This window comes from Mirounga leonina, unplaced genomic scaffold, assembly GCF_011800145.1.
Source record: "Mirounga leonina isolate KUSES-001 unplaced genomic scaffold, KU_Mleo_1.0 Mir_165, whole genome shotgun sequence".
In the NCBI taxonomy this organism is placed as follows: Eukaryota; Metazoa; Chordata; class Mammalia; order Carnivora; family Phocidae; genus Mirounga; species Mirounga leonina.
In genome coordinates, this window is record NW_023270415.1 from 41,147,985 (window position 1) to 41,163,528 (window position 15,544).

At 39.4% G+C, this 15,544-nt stretch overlaps 1 protein-coding gene across 1 annotated transcript in view; it reads right to left on the reverse strand.

Moving 5' to 3' along the window:
- Positions 1-364: 364 nt before the first annotated feature.
- Positions 365-15,544, reverse strand: part of CDH17 (cadherin 17) — a 72,525-nt gene continuing 57,345 nt past the window's right edge. Inside the window, exons 14-18 of the mRNA XM_035011533.1 lie at positions 12,680-12,810; positions 8,418-8,657; positions 3,336-3,452; positions 3,086-3,199; positions 365-915 (exon numbers count right to left, since the gene is read on the reverse strand). Coding sequence (XP_034867424.1) covers positions 815-915; positions 3,086-3,199; positions 3,336-3,452; positions 8,418-8,657; positions 12,680-12,810 — 703 coding nt within the window. The 3' untranslated portion in view covers positions 365-814. The remainder of the gene's footprint in view (positions 916-3,085; positions 3,200-3,335; positions 3,453-8,417; positions 8,658-12,679; positions 12,811-15,544) is intronic.

Consider the following 15,544-nt stretch of genomic DNA (forward strand, 5'->3'; position numbering starts at 1 on the left):
CCAAGAAACAAAACCACAGTCAACATTTATTCTTGATTTTTGTCACTACTTTTTCCATGTATTCTTATTTTCTTTCACTGTTAAATATACAGCAACCAAAACTTTATTAACATACACATAAGGAAAACATGTGCAGAACATAAGCATGGTAGGTAGTAAGTAAATCTGGTCAGTGGTTGGTTTCTGCACCAAAATTTATGGAAGTGGGCCTGTGTGGTCTGTGGTAGACTTGTGCCATATCCAAGTGGAAGAATCTCAAACGAAGAGCAATATGAGCCACAGTGAGTTAAAGAAGGCTAATAACACAAAATAGTTTCTGTTCACACCAAGGGACAAGGCTTCCATTTTATTTTTTTCTTGAGACTTAACTTTGTTCTTTTCTCCAATGAATGTTTTAAAATTAGTGCAATACCAACTGAGACATGAGGAAGGAGACACAGGATGGAATTAGAGAAAGTATAAATGGAATCCAGGAAGTTCTGTGGTGGATGACTGATAAATCTTGATAAGGAGAAAATGAACAGAATATTTCATCAGTCCATCTTTCCCTAAAGGGAAAAACACATACATTTTTTTGTTTTGGATAAATAGCTAAAGCTTTTGCAGAGGGGAAAGTGTCATGGGAGAATGGGAAATGTCTCTAATGTCTATAGCACACAAAATATCAAAGAGTAATAAAATATTAAAGGGCAAGAGGGTATATCTGTAAAAAATTATAGTGCACATGCTGGATAAAAAAGTAAAATTATGGGATTAAGTGGCTGTGTTACTGAAATAGCACTCAGTACATAAACTCAAGCATTCCTTTTCAAATTCAGTTTTTCAGAGGTTGGGCTTCAGATGCCTGAGCACTTTCGACATTATCTTTGCCTTCATTCTTCTTTATTCGGATAAACACAACTGCTAAAATTATACCTAAAAGAGAAAATGCAGGGTCAAAGAGATGGAATCTTAAAATGTACTATCACATTCGTTTTAAAGTAGTACTGTGGTAGGAAAAAATGACTCATGTGACTTCATTTCTTTCTGTGGTTCAACAAAGTTTTGTTGTCCTGGTGAATAAGGGATTCTAGGCATTGGCTTTCTTGGATTCGTAAGCTTATCATTTATTTTGTTGTCAGTATGTATCAACTCCCAAATCATATCTAAGCTGGTGGATATCACTGGGTCTTTACCAAGGAATATAGGATCTAATGTATGCTGAAGACGATGTGTATAAGCATCTGATAGAGTTCCTGATCTTTGGACATAGTCAATAAATGTCTATTCCAGTCCTTCCTCTTCTTTAGAGGAAATAGTCCAATCAGAACAACCAGAAAGCTGTTCTCTGACCTGTTCACCTACCTAAAGCTTAGGTGTGTCCACACCAGATACCACATTTTCTTTGGTGCCTTCCTCATGGCTCCAGCTCTAGTAGACTCCCTAACCTTTCTGGTTTCTCTTATCTCTGAACTCCTACAAAATTACATCATGCATTTTAGCACTAATTGCATACTATAAACCAGATACCAATATGGAAAAGGGGAGTTGTTTGAAGGAAATTAACCTGGCAGTAAATTTACAGGAGGAATCATGGCAGAAAAGACTGGATGCTCAGAGACTGATTAAGAATCTTGCACTAAGGGGCGCCTGGGTGGCTCAGTCAGTTAAGCATCTGTCTTTGGCTCAGGTCATGATCTCCAGGTCTTGGGATCAAGCCCCACTTAGCAGGGAGTCTGCTTCTGCTCCTCCCCCTGTTTGTGCTCTCTCTCTCTGTCTCTCTCTTTCTCTCTCTCAAATGAACAAATAAAATCTTTTAAAAAATTAAAAAAAAAGAATCTTGCACTTATCCCAAAGCTATTTTGAAAAAAGTAAGGATATGAAACTGTAAGATCCTATTACTTCTATCTTTAGATATCCCCAAACTCATCCAATCTTTAATGTGTGGCAAAAATTATGGGATTAAATTGTCATGGGAGAAAACTATTTGGTGCATAAGCTCAAAAATCCTTTTAAGATGGGAGAGCGGACAGAGTAAGAAAAGGCCTAGAAGGCAGAAGGGAGCTTAGTAAGTGAGTGAAAACTCAAAAGGCCAGCTCAATTAGTATGAAAGGTGTGTACCAGCCTGTGGTCAGGGATAAAAGATGATCCCCATGCACATGTCAGGATGGACTGTGGCTACGTCACAAAGGTCCTTCCCTGTCGTGACAATGAGAAACTTGAATGGAATGGTATAAGGAAATGAGATCCCTTTTAGACCTGTGAATCAGAGTCCAATGTGACAGATTGGGTCGTGGCTGAAAAGACCAGATGCCAAGAGAACAATGAAGAATTCTTAGAAGAATCCCAGCCCTCCTTTTAAAAGAGAAAGGATGTGAAATGGTGTAAACCCCTTCAGTCAAGTGGATCTGACTTGATGAAGGATCTATCTTTAATATTTAACTTACGGTGAGGAAAACAGTTGAAAGAGGACGATTACCACAGTAAGCACTGCGCTTTTCACAAAAAAAGAAGATGGCTAGAAATGGGGACTCTGCTGTCTAGCTTGGCCAGGGGCCAAGGCAGAGTGAGGCCTGTGATAAGCTAGAATTGTTCTGGGGTAATAAAGAATCAGAATCTACAGTCATGAAAATATGCAACATTTCAGGTATGTGAGCATCTCCACTGGAAAGCGGATTCTACCTATTCCAACAATGGTAGACTAGACTGTGAGCTCTGTTGAATGTAGGATCTGGTATGTCTTGCCCATCACTGTATCCCCCACATCGAGCACAGTGCCTGGCACATAGCAGGGGCACATCACCTGCATTTCTTTCTCCTTCATCACAAAACCTCAGTAACTAGGCCCAAAATATAACAATTTATGCTTTAAAGCCTCTTGTGTTATATTTCCCAAACCAACCAACAAGGCAATGATAAGTAAAGGGTTGTACGAAGGCAGCAGTCCTCAACTGGGAAAGTCTCATAATTTGCTAGTGATCTGTGTTCCTGGCTATTGCATAGATTGCCAGTGAGCAGCCATCAGACCAGTCCTGAAGAGAGACCCTGAGGTAAGGGTTTCAAAGACCCAGAGCAGGAATCCTTGAATCTGAGAAATTATACTCACCAATAACCAAAAAGGTGGTCAGGAGTATACCAACTGCCATGCCCACGGTGGGCATTCCAGACTGGTGACCTGCTGGCCGGAAACAGCTTCCTTCCACACACTTGCAGAAAGTAACTGAAAAGCAGAGCAGTATTCAGTAAAATACATTTTCAAGTAAACAGTTGCAGAATTCCTTATCAAAGATAAAAATTCTCTCAAACTACCCATGGTGACAGACATTATCCCAAGTTGCCTGGGGGATAATACCTACCTGGTAAAGACACTGTTCCTATCAAGGGTGGCCGACCACCATCACTGATGTGGATTGGGATGTTGTAAACTCTCTCCTCAAAGTTCGTGTGCCTGGTGGAAAGTTTGGCATGAGTTCCTGTCAGAATAGGGAAAAAAGAATGACATGAAAACACAACCTCAGAACTATGTATCAACGGGAATAAAGCTCATCTTTGCAGTACATACTAAGGTTGACCAGGAAAAGATTCGATGTAAGTATGAGTTAAACTACCCAAAGTATTACCACTCTACGTGTACTTTTCAGAATGTCAAACAGGATGCCAAAGCATCCTGTGATTTCTCGATCATGACTTCTCTGTAGAATGAATACTACTGAATATAGCTGGTTATCATTATTCCCTATCGCTATGATTTTTCATAAAGTTAAACTGAATTAAACACTGAATTAGGAAGAGAAAAAGTATTTGAAGAAAGAATTGCCAACTGTTTTTCCAAATTTGATGACAACTCTAAATCCTCAGATCCAAGAAGATTAGTAAATCCCAGGAAAAAGAAAAACAAACAAAACTACACTAAGGCATGTAATAATCAAATTGCTTAAAACTAGTGGAAAAGAAAATCTTAAAAGCATCTGAAGAAAAAAAGATACATTACATTTAAGGGAACAAAAAAGAACAATGCAATCCAAAACACAGTAAAAAAATATCTTTAAAGTACTGAGAGACAAAAGTCCCAATAAATTTAAAAGTATTCCAGTCAAATGTTCTCTGGTCACTATGAAATTAAGTTAGAAATCAATAATCAGAAAGATGTGGGAAATCCCCATATATTTGAAAACTATATAATACACTTCTAAATAACCCATGAGTCACAGAAGAAATGTAAAAGGAAATTAGAAAGTATTTTGAACTGAATGAAGATGAAAACACAATATATCAAACTTTGTGGAACACAGCTAACATGACACTAAGAGATAAATTTATTGCACCAAATGCCCATGTTAACAAAGCAAAAATTTCTAAATTAATTGCTGCAGCTTCCACTTAATAAAAATGGAACAAGAACAACAAATTAAATACAACATAAGAAGAATGAAGGAAATAATAAAGATCTGAGCACTGAAATACAAAACAAAAAATAGAGAAAAACCTATGAAATCAAAAGCTGGTTCTTTGAGAATATCAATAAAATTAATAACCTCTAGCCAGATTGATTTGGAAAAAAGAGACAATTTTCCAATATCAGAATGAGGTGATGATATCACTACATATTCTGTAGATATTAAAATAATAATAAAATAATATGGCAAATAACTTTGTGCCAATAAATTAGACAAATCAAATGAAATAGATAAATTATTTAAAAGATACAAACTAACAAGTTCAACCAACAAGAGATCTATAACTTAAATAGCCCTGTATCTATTAAAGAAATTGAATTTTTTTTTTTTTAAGATTTTGTTTATTTATTTGACAGAGACAGCGAGAGAGGGAATACAAACAGGGGCAGTGGGAGAGGGAGAAGCAGGCTCCCGGCCGAGCAGGGAGCCCGATGCGGTGCTCGATCCCAGGACCCTGGGATCATGACCCGAGCCAAAGGCAGACACTTAACAACTGAGCCACTGAGGTGCCCCGAAATTGAGTTTTTAATTAAAACTTCCTATAAAGACAGCTCTGGGTCCAGATGGCTTTACTGGTGAATTCTACAAAACTTTAAGAGAGAAATAAAAAACAATTTTACATAAACTCTTTCAGATAACTGAAGAAGTAGAATACTTCCTAACTCATTCTATGAGACCAGCATTACTCTGATACCAAAACCAAACAAAGACATTACAAGGAAAGAAAAATATAGACCAATATTCCTCAAAAATACAGATAGAGAAATCCTTAAAATTTTAGCAAATCAAATCTAACAATATATAAAAATGCTAATATTTCACCACCAACTAGGCATTATACCAAGAAGGGACTGGTTTAAGATCCAAAAGTTAATTGATATAATTCACCAATCAACAGACCAAAAAAAAAAAAAAATCAACAATACAATCATCTCAATAGATGCAAAAGAGGTATATGAAAATTTTAGCATCCATTCCCAGTTTAAAAAAAGAAAGAAAGAAAACCCTCTCTGCAGGGCGCCTGGGTGGCTCAGTTGGTTAAGCGACTGCCTTCGGCTCAGGTCATGATCCTGGAGTCCTGGGATGGAGTCCCACGTCAGGCTCCCTGCTCAGCAGGGAGTCTGCTTCTCCCTCTGACCCTCTGACTCTCTGACCCTCTTCCCTCTAGTGCTATCTCTCATTCTCTCTCACCCAAATAAATAAATAAAATCTTTAAAAAAAAAAAAAAAAGAAAAGAAAACCCTCTCTGCAAGTTAGCAATAGGAGATAAATTCTTCAATCTGATAAAGGGCATGGACAAAAAAGCTACAGCAAACTTCATATTTAATGGTCAAAGACTGAATGCTTTCTCCCCATATCGGGTACAAGCCAGGTTATTTCTACTCTCACTACTTTCATTCAACATTCTACTGATAGTTTTAGCCAGTAATAAAAAGCAAGATAAAGTAATAAAAGGCATCCAGTTTGGAAAGGAAATTAAAATGTTACTATTCACAGACAACAGGATTGCCCACATAGAAAATCTACGGAGTCATAAAAAAAGGAAAAGAGAGAGCACAGCAAAGTGAGGTCTGCAGTGTCATAGGATATAAGATCAAAACACAAAAACAATTATTATATTCCCATATCCTGGAATTACTTAAAAATTAAAATTTTAAATGCCATTTAAGATAGCATCAAAAATATGAGATGCTTAGGGGAAATTTTGCAAGAACTATACACTGAAAATTAAAACACTTTGCTCAGAGAAATTAAGGAAGACCTAAATAAATGGAGATATATAGCATGTCCATGGGTTAGAAGATTCAGTTTTGTTAAGATGTCAATTCTCCCCCAGATTCAGCTATAGATTCACATGATCCCAAATCACAATCTCCACAGGCTTTTTTGATAGAAATGGACAAGCAAAATTCTAAAATTTATATGGAATGCAAAAGACCTAGAATAGATGAAAAATTCTTGAAAAAGAACACAGTTGGAAAAATTACACTATCTGATTTGAAGTTTTATTATAGTGTAACAGTCATCAAAACAGTGTAATATTGGTATAAAGGTAGGCAAAGAGATCAGCGAAACAGAAAAGTCCAGAAATGGATCCATATACATGTGGTCACTTGATCTTTGACAAAGCTGCCAAGACAATTCAATGTGAAAAGGATATTTTCAATAAATAATGTCAGAACAATTAAATAGTCCTATTAAATACAATGAAACTTGACCTTAACTACATATCACATACAAAAATTAACTTGAAGGGCACTGGGGTGGCTCAGTCAATTAAACATCGGACTCTTGATTTCGGCTTAGGTCATGATCTCAGGGTCATGAGATCCAGCCCCATGGCGGGCTCCATGCTCAGTGAGGAGTCTGCTTGAGATTCTCTCTCTCTCTCCCTCTGCCCCTCCCCCCCCGAGTTTTCTCTCTCTCTAAAAATAATAAATAAAATTTTTTTTAAAAATTAACTTGAAACAGACCATGGTGCTAAATGTAAAAGCTGACACTATCAAACCTTTAGGGGGAAAAAAATTAGAAAACTTTAGTAACCTTGGGTTTGGCAAAAATTTCTTAAATATTACACCAAAAAAGTCACAAATTACATAAAATTTAAAAATCAATAAATCAGATACCATAAAAAATTTTAAATTTGTTCTTCAAAAGGCGCTGTTACAAAATGAAAACACAAGCCATGTCCTGTGAGGAAGTATCTATTAACATATTATCTGACAGGGACACCTGGGTGGCTCAGTCCTTAAGCGTCTGCCTTCGGCTCAGGTCATGATCCTTGGGTCCTGGGATCGAGTCCCACATCAGGCTCCCTGTTCAGCCAGGAGCCTGCTTCTCCCTCTCCCACTCTCCCCCTCCCCCTCACTCCCTCTCTGAAATAAAATAAATAAAATCTTAAAAAAAAACAAAAACATATTATCTGACAAAGAATTTGTATCTTGGCTATAGAAAGAATGCTAGGAGTCAACAATGGAAACCAAACAGCCAAATTTTTCAAATGGGCACACAATTTGACCAGACGCTTCACCAGTGAAGATACATGGGTGGCAAATAAGCACATGGAAAGATGCTCAACACCATTAGTCTTTAGGGAAACATAAATTAAAACCAAAATGAAATGCTACTGCACTCTCACTAGAATGCCTAAAATCAAAAAGACTATGCATAACAAGTGTTGGGGAGAACATCGAGCAACTAGACTTCTCATGCGCCCATAGGAATGGAAAATGTTACAAACTGGAAAACAATTTGCCATTTTCTTAAAAATTTAACCATGCAGCTACCATATGGCCCAACCATTCTACTGCTGGGGATTCAACCAAGAAAAATGAAAGTGTATGCTCTTACAAAATTCTTGTTCACAAATGCTTATAGCATTGATGCCAGGTGAAAATAGCCGACAAAAAAGAATACATACTGTATTACTGTATCTAGATAAAATTCTTGAAAATGCAAACTAATCTATAGTGACAGAAAGCAGATCAGTGGTTACCTGAGGATAGGGGGTGGAGGATAGGCAGGGTGGGGTGGAAAATGGGATTTGCAACTGGAGCATGAAAAATCTTGGGGGGTGGTGTAAGTGTTCTTGTCCTTATTGTGCTGATGGCTTCAATGATATCTACATTTATCAATTTTTATGAAATTGTACACTTTAAATATGTGCTGCTTATTGGATGACAATTGTTATTTCAATGAAGCTGTTTTTAAGAACCATTATGAAATCTGTTTCTCAGCTGCCATTGGAAATTTTGCAAATGCTGTTCAAATTGTTCAATTATCCAATTGTCCAATGTACACTAAAGGGGATGCTGTGTGTTAATCTTTCCTCCCTCCAAAGCCCAGGGCTTTCTTCCCTCTGAAGAGCTCCTCTCTACAAGTTTTCTTTCAGAGCATGTACCTGCAGCATGGAAGAAATGCAAATAAAAACTAATTTTAATCATTGATCAGTGCTTGTTTGATGTACTTTTGACAACTTACCATTGATTTTGGAAACTTGCCAGTCCTTTTGTAAGATTTCACTGCCAAGAGAAAATTCAAACTGTGGACCCCGAAATGACTGCTGGTCATCATCAGTGGCCTTGAAAATAACACTTCCGGTTGTTTGGAGGGGATGGCACAGAAACAAGCCTGAGTTGTCCTTGGCTAGCCGAGGGGGGTTGTCGTTCACATCCGAGAGGGTCAGGTGGAAACTGGCTATGGAGCTCAGGGAGGAGCCACCTAAGGCAGTGAGCGATTGAAACATGGTATCAGCTCTCTCATTTTCCTCTTAATGGGAAAAAGATACTTCTTTTTCTTAAAAAAAAAAAAAATACACACACACACAGTTCAAGCAGTTGGGTGTACTGAGGTAGTAGGAAGATAGCAAGATTTTAGAATCAGACCTGGCTTCATTTCCTGGTTAAAAAGTCTCAGTGATAATAATAATAACTAAGATTTATGTGCTAATATTTTTTTATTTAAATTCAAGTTAGTTAATAGATACTGTAGTATTAGTTTCAGGAGTAGAATTTAGTGATTCATCAGTTACATACAACACCCAGTGCTCATCCCAACTAGTGCTCTCTTTAACGCCCGCCACCCATTTAGCCCACCCCCCCCTTCCAGCAACACTCAGTTTGTTTCCTATAGTTAAGAGTCTTTTATGGTTTGCCTCCCTCTCTGTTTTAACTTACTTTGTTTTTCCTTCCCTTCCCCTTTGTTCATCTGTTTTGTTTCTTAAATTCCACGTATGAGGAAAATCATATGATATATGGCTTTGACTAACTTATTTCGCTTAGCATAATACCCTCTAGTTTCATCCATGTCATTGCAAATGGCAAGAATTCGTTCTTTTTGATGGCTGAGTGATATTCCGTTGTATATCTATACCACATCTTCTTTATCCATTCGTCTGTCGATGGACATCTGGGCTCTTTCCATAATTTGGCTATTGTAGACACTGCTGCTATAAACATCAGGGTACATGTACCCCTTCAAATCTGTATCTTGGCATCCTTTGGATAAATACCTAGTAGTGCAATTGCCGGGTCATAGGGAAGTTCTATTTCTAACTTTTTGAGGACCCTCCATACTGTTTTCTAGAGTGGCTGCACCAGTTTGCATCCCCACCAACAGTGCAAAAAGGCTCCCCTTTCTCAGCATCCTCACCAATACCTGTTGTCTTCTGAGTTGTTCATTTTAGACATTCTGACCGGTGTGAGGTGGTATCTCATTGAGGTTTTGATTTGGATTTCCCTAATGCCGAGTGATGTTGAGCGTCTTTTCATGTGTCTGTTAGTCATTTGTGTGTCTTCTTTGGAAGAATGTCTATTCATGTCTTCTGCCCATCTCTTAACTGGATTATTTATTTTTTGGGTGCATGTGTCCCTTTGAATCAGCACTTGTGTATCCTTTGGATAAATACCTAGTAGTACAATTGCAATTGATTTTGATGAGTTTTTTATAGATTCTGGATACTAGCCCTTTATCCAATATGTCATTTACGAATATCTCCACCCACTCTGTAGGTTGCCTTTTAGTTTTGTTGATTGTTTCCTTCAATGCGCAGAAGCTCTTTATCTTGATGAAGTCCCAATAGTTCATTTTTGCCCTTGCTTTCCTTGCCTTTGGTGATGTTTCTAGGAAGAAGTTGCTGCGGCTGAGGTCGAAGAGGTTGCTGCCTGTGTTCTCCTCTAGGATTTTGATGGTTTCCTGTCTCACATTTAGATCTTCCATCCCTTTTGAATTTGTTTTTGTGTATGATGTAAGAAAGTGGTCCAGTTTCATTCTTCTGCATGTGGCTGTCCAGTTTTCCCAGCACCATTTGTTGAAGAGACTGTCTTTTTTACGTTGGATATTCTTTCCTGCTTTGTTGAAGATTAGTTGACCATACAGTTGAGGGTCCATTTCTGGGTTCTCTATTTTGTTCCATTGATCTATGTGTCTGTTTTTTGGGCCAGTACCATACTGTCTTGATGATGACAGCTTTGTAATAGAGCTTGAAGTCCAGAATCAAGATGCCTTCGGTTTTGTTGTTCTTTTTCAGGATTGCTTTGGCTATCTGGGGTCTTTTGTGGTTCCATACAAATTTTAGGATTGTTTGTCTAGTTCTGTGAAAAATGCTGGTGTTATTTTGATCAGGATTGCATTGAATGCGTAGATTGCTTTGGGTATACATTACTTCAAAACAACTCCGATGTGTGTTTACTGATGACAAGACTGAGGTTCAGAGAAGTTGTGTGACATCCCAAGGTCACACAGCAATAGAAAGGCTTCCACCCCAGGAAGTCTGACTCTAGAGCCCACAATTTCTCTTCAACACTGACCTAGGCATATTTGTTAAGTTTTCTACACATCGTTTTTTCAGCTATAAGATATGTGACTTTGTGAGGATCCCACACATAGTGTTTGTTGAAAATAGTAAAGGGCTGCACAAACGTTATTTACTATGATGTAGCGGTGAGAGATTTTAACTCTGTAGCCTTAACAGATGGTAGCTGTGTGATTGTGAGCAAGTTACTTCACTTCTCAGTGCCTTGACTTCCTCATCCATAAAATATGGTCAAGAATAGCACCTACCTATAGTGTTGTATGAGGATTAAGTTATTACACTAAGTGCTTAAAACCAGGGCTGCCAGTGCAATGTAAACACTGACTCTTCTCATTCTCCCTGACGTCAATCAGATACCAGTTCCACAGTTTCCCTGACCCCATCTTGTTTTAATTCCAGTGAACCTTGTCCTCTTGCTTTGCTTTTCAACTGTCTTCCATGGCCCTGACAACACATAACCAAAGGAGGAAAAGCCACGGTGCTCTTGAAGTCATTTCATCTATCTGCACCGTTTCAGAACCAACAAAGGGAACAGGGCTTGGGATCCTGGCTTTGATTCATGGAACTTCTAAAACGTGAGAGGTCTCTAGGACACATCCAAAGTGAAGTGTTGATCTCCACAGTATGTTGTAGTGGAATGTGAGGCATAAAGGCTCAGCCGGAAACTTCCTACTGATTAATCGGGAGCTTTTAAATCAAGAGTTCAATGTATACAATGTGAGAGTGGAACGTGCTCGTCCGGAAACAAGCAGGGGAGAGAGCGAGTCCCTGATCCGCCTCAGCAAGGCGTGTCTGCTTGCACACAACTCTTCCAAATTTGGCACAGACTCCAGCATTTCTACCCTCATTGGCTTAACTTGACTGTGGCACTTTTGTTTTTCTTAATCCTTTCACATGCGGGGGCCATTTTTATGATTCCCATCCACTGGAATGTTCCCCATTCCACCTCCCAATTCCTGGGACTCACATTTAGAAGTTTATTTTTTTGGTCTAAAACTGTATTTATTTAGTCCTAATTTGTTCCATTCTCATTTTTCGGTAAACCGGGCAGATGTATTTGCTACTCAATTAGAGGATTCAACCAGCATAAGATCAACAGAATTTCTATGCTAAGTTGGAAAATTCCATTTAAATGCAAAGAAACCTAATGTTTTATCACTGGTAAGCATACTATTCCTATGGGTGTATGTTTATTTTAATTTTTCAAGTTCTCTGGAACTCCACATTCAAAGTCAGAGAGGAATATATATCACCATGACCAGATTAAGTGGGATGCAAGGATTATAAGGATGATTCAAACATCCTTGGCTTATCTATATAATAAGTCTTTCCTTTCAAAAGCTTACCCAATTTCAGCAAAACAGAGATACCCAGGGCCACCCAAACCTAGTGAATCAGAGTCTCCAGAGATGAACCCCTTGTATCTGATCGAACAAGCTCCCAGGTGATTCCGGCACATATGGAAGTTGAGAACATGGCATAAAACATTTTCTGTTTCAGAACGGATCAGCCCCGAGCCACTGCAATTTAAGGCTGAAGGAGCAAGTCATGGCCTAGGTCAGCAGGGCAGTGGTTTGGCCCTGCTCTCAGGAGAAACCCACAACCGCCTTGGAGGAAGGGGATGTAGTTCAGCAGAGATGCAGGAACCTTCCCCAAAGCTGTAGCCCCCACAGGAAACAAGAGCAACCGGAAAGAGCACCCCTGCAGCCTGGCCAGCCTGCAGGTGCACCCTTGCCGGAGAGATGCCGGTGGATCCCCCCCTGCACCAAGCCAGGAAGGTGTGAGCACTTCCCTCCCCTTCGGTACCTTTATCATCCTTCCACTAGAAGATATTCTGACAATCGGATCCAGTGAACTTTCCCACCCACCTCACCTTCCCTCCCATGTCTATCGGTGTAGCCCCTAATCGTTCGTTACTTTTTTTCCTCACCTATTTCGGTGGCCACCACTTGCACCCGATAGACACTCTCAGCTTCCCTGTCGAGCCGAGCCACAGTAGAGATTTCACCCGTGACGGGGTCAATTTTAAGCCAGCCTCTGCCATTGTCTCTCAGGGAATAACTTCATAAGGTGAAAAGAGCAAAAGAAAACCCACATTACTCTGTGCGAAGATGCGAAGATAGTTTAAGATCATTATGCTGTTCTAAGAGCCTCATCCCTTGCGTATCCCTTACAGCATATTTAAAGGATCATTATTTTATATTATTGATGCTTTACTTGCATACCGTCCACCTTCAAAAGGAAGATTTGCGCATCCTTACAGAGTCGTAGTTATATTTGTTTTATTAAAAAAGGTATAGTCACAAACTCCAGAGGAAAAAAGTTCAACTTTCCTGGAAATCAAAGGATTCCAATTAAAACAACCTGGAAGCATCTTTGAAAACTGATTAGCCAACCACTCCCTCTAAGAAAACTCGGACACCCAGGGGTGGAGATGTTAGGTGAATGGGTGGATACTCAGGCTGCTCGTGGCACAGTGAATTAATTGCTCATTCTACAAACATCTACTGAGTGCTTAGCAAATATTGCGCATTAGAAAAAGAGAGGAGATTACCCAAAAAGGGGGGGGGGGGGAGCTCTTAGGCCAGTGGAAGAGACAGACACAGAAATAGATAGTTCCAATAAAATGTGGCAAATACAATGAGAGGGGCCCTGCGGTATCCCAGAGAAGTCTTTCTGAAGCCGAAGATGTTAACTAAGGCAAGAAAAAGAATGCTCAAGAAGGAACAATTGTGTGAGCTAGTGCAGAAGAGGCCAAGGACTAGCCTGGTGGTGTGGGGGAGTCGGGCACTGCGGTGTTGGGATAAAAATGGGAAGCAGTGGATGGCAAAAGATGAAGCCAGGGAGGTGGAAGGAGCCAGATCATTGGAAGCAATGGGCAGCAACAGAATGCTGTTAAGCAGGAAAGTGTTCTAGTCATATTTGTGTTTTCAGTGGAACTCATTGGCAGGTGTACGAGAGATGAATCTGAGATAAGACTAGAACCACCAGAACACCCCAATTAGTGCAGCCCTTTGGGAAGGAATACAACATAGCCATAAGCATGTCCATGTCTTCAGACCACAGAATACCACCTCTGGAAATTGTCCCCAAATAAAAAACAATTTAATTGAAGTTAGAAAAGAATTACATTCATACATAGATTCAAAATATTTTATACAATAAAAAAAAATACTGGAAACAACCTACATGTCCAAAAGCAAGAGCATGATTAAAAAGTCAGGATGTGTTCTTTCATCAAATTAATTTTTTTCATAATATTAGTATGTTCTATATGCCAAGCACTGTTAGGCCGTGTGTACGGGTGATGAAGAAGAAATCCTATGTACTTGGGATTTCATTCTGAGTAAGATGGGAACTCTTTGGAGGGTTTTCGGAGGAGTCCTATGATCTGATCTACTTTTTTAAAGGACCACTGGGTGCTGATGGATTATGAGTTTGCCGAACTGAGAGAAAAAGAATGAACTCAGGCCAAAAACGTGGGAGTCATCCTTAATTCTTAACTGACTTATTACTAGCATCAGAACTATTGATTGATTATTCCTCATTCTTGAAAGCCTCTTTTCATTTGTCTTCTTACAGGACACTCCCCTTCTCTGTCTTCATCCTCATCTTCCTGATTTCAATTTAATAGGATTTTTGGTATACCTTTTCCTTGATCCAAGAACTTTTCTTAAATGTTTTTGTTTTGCCCACTCATAAACTCAAATTTCTATTTACTTGTCTTTGATGATTTTTATAGCATTCTCGTGCAGAAGGCAGAAGCATTTGTTAAACAATAAATGGTTGTAAATTATAAACATGTTGTGCCCCATCATACTTTGTGACTCTGATGTATACAGTAGTATCTACTCTAAACCACACAGCGTAGCCCCCACTATTCTTTCTCTCTTCCCTTTGCCTTTATGGGACATAGAGAATGAAACAATAGGTAGGAACTTTACTCCCTGACAAAGAAAAAGGTCTTAGAGGTGATTTCACATGCCTAAATGACAGCTCACTGGGAGGCAAGACTCCCCTGAAATGTTTTGAGGAATTTCAGGAATTGGCATTCGGGACCATATGCAATGGGTTAAGCCAATGGTTTAGGCTGAAGTATTCGTTAGGCCACGGACAGTAGTGCCAATGTGATAAAACAGAAGCAAAATATCCGGGCTCAAATCCTATCCGTGTGCTTATTAACAAAAAATCTCAAAGAGGTTATAGATATTGATGTATACACAACATATATATCTTGGGCAAATTATCATTGCACATGTTTAAGACAAATCTGTGTAGGTCCTATTGCACTGGGGAAAAAATGATGGAGAATTGCTAAGATGGAAAGATTTGCACATTTTGTTTAACCACCTCAGCCTGAGCACTAGCCTCTCCAGGGGTAGGCTCTGGAATGAGTCTTGTCACCCCAGACCTGTTGTCTGGAGAGCCAAAGAACGTAGGCACTCTACATCCAGAAGATTCCCTTAACCCTATCAAGTGGGTGAGTCTGTCCAGTTGGGCTTTTGCTTCATTCTCTCTGTCTAGAAAGAACTTCTTCAGTCCACCTTAGGGGTTGGACAGCAACTCTCCCCCAAACCCTGGCTCCCATGGCTGGTACAGACACAGAGCCTGGCTTTAGGTAGCCCAGTCTCTGGACCCCATCTCCTGAACTCACCAGCCGTCAGCTGGGATTTGTGGTGAATGGGCTGGGATGGAAGCTGACATGCTTCCCACTTGCCTGAGCCTGATTTCTCATTGATGCCCCCAGGGTACTGATGACTGTTGGAACCAAGGTCATGTCCACTCTGTATCCTGG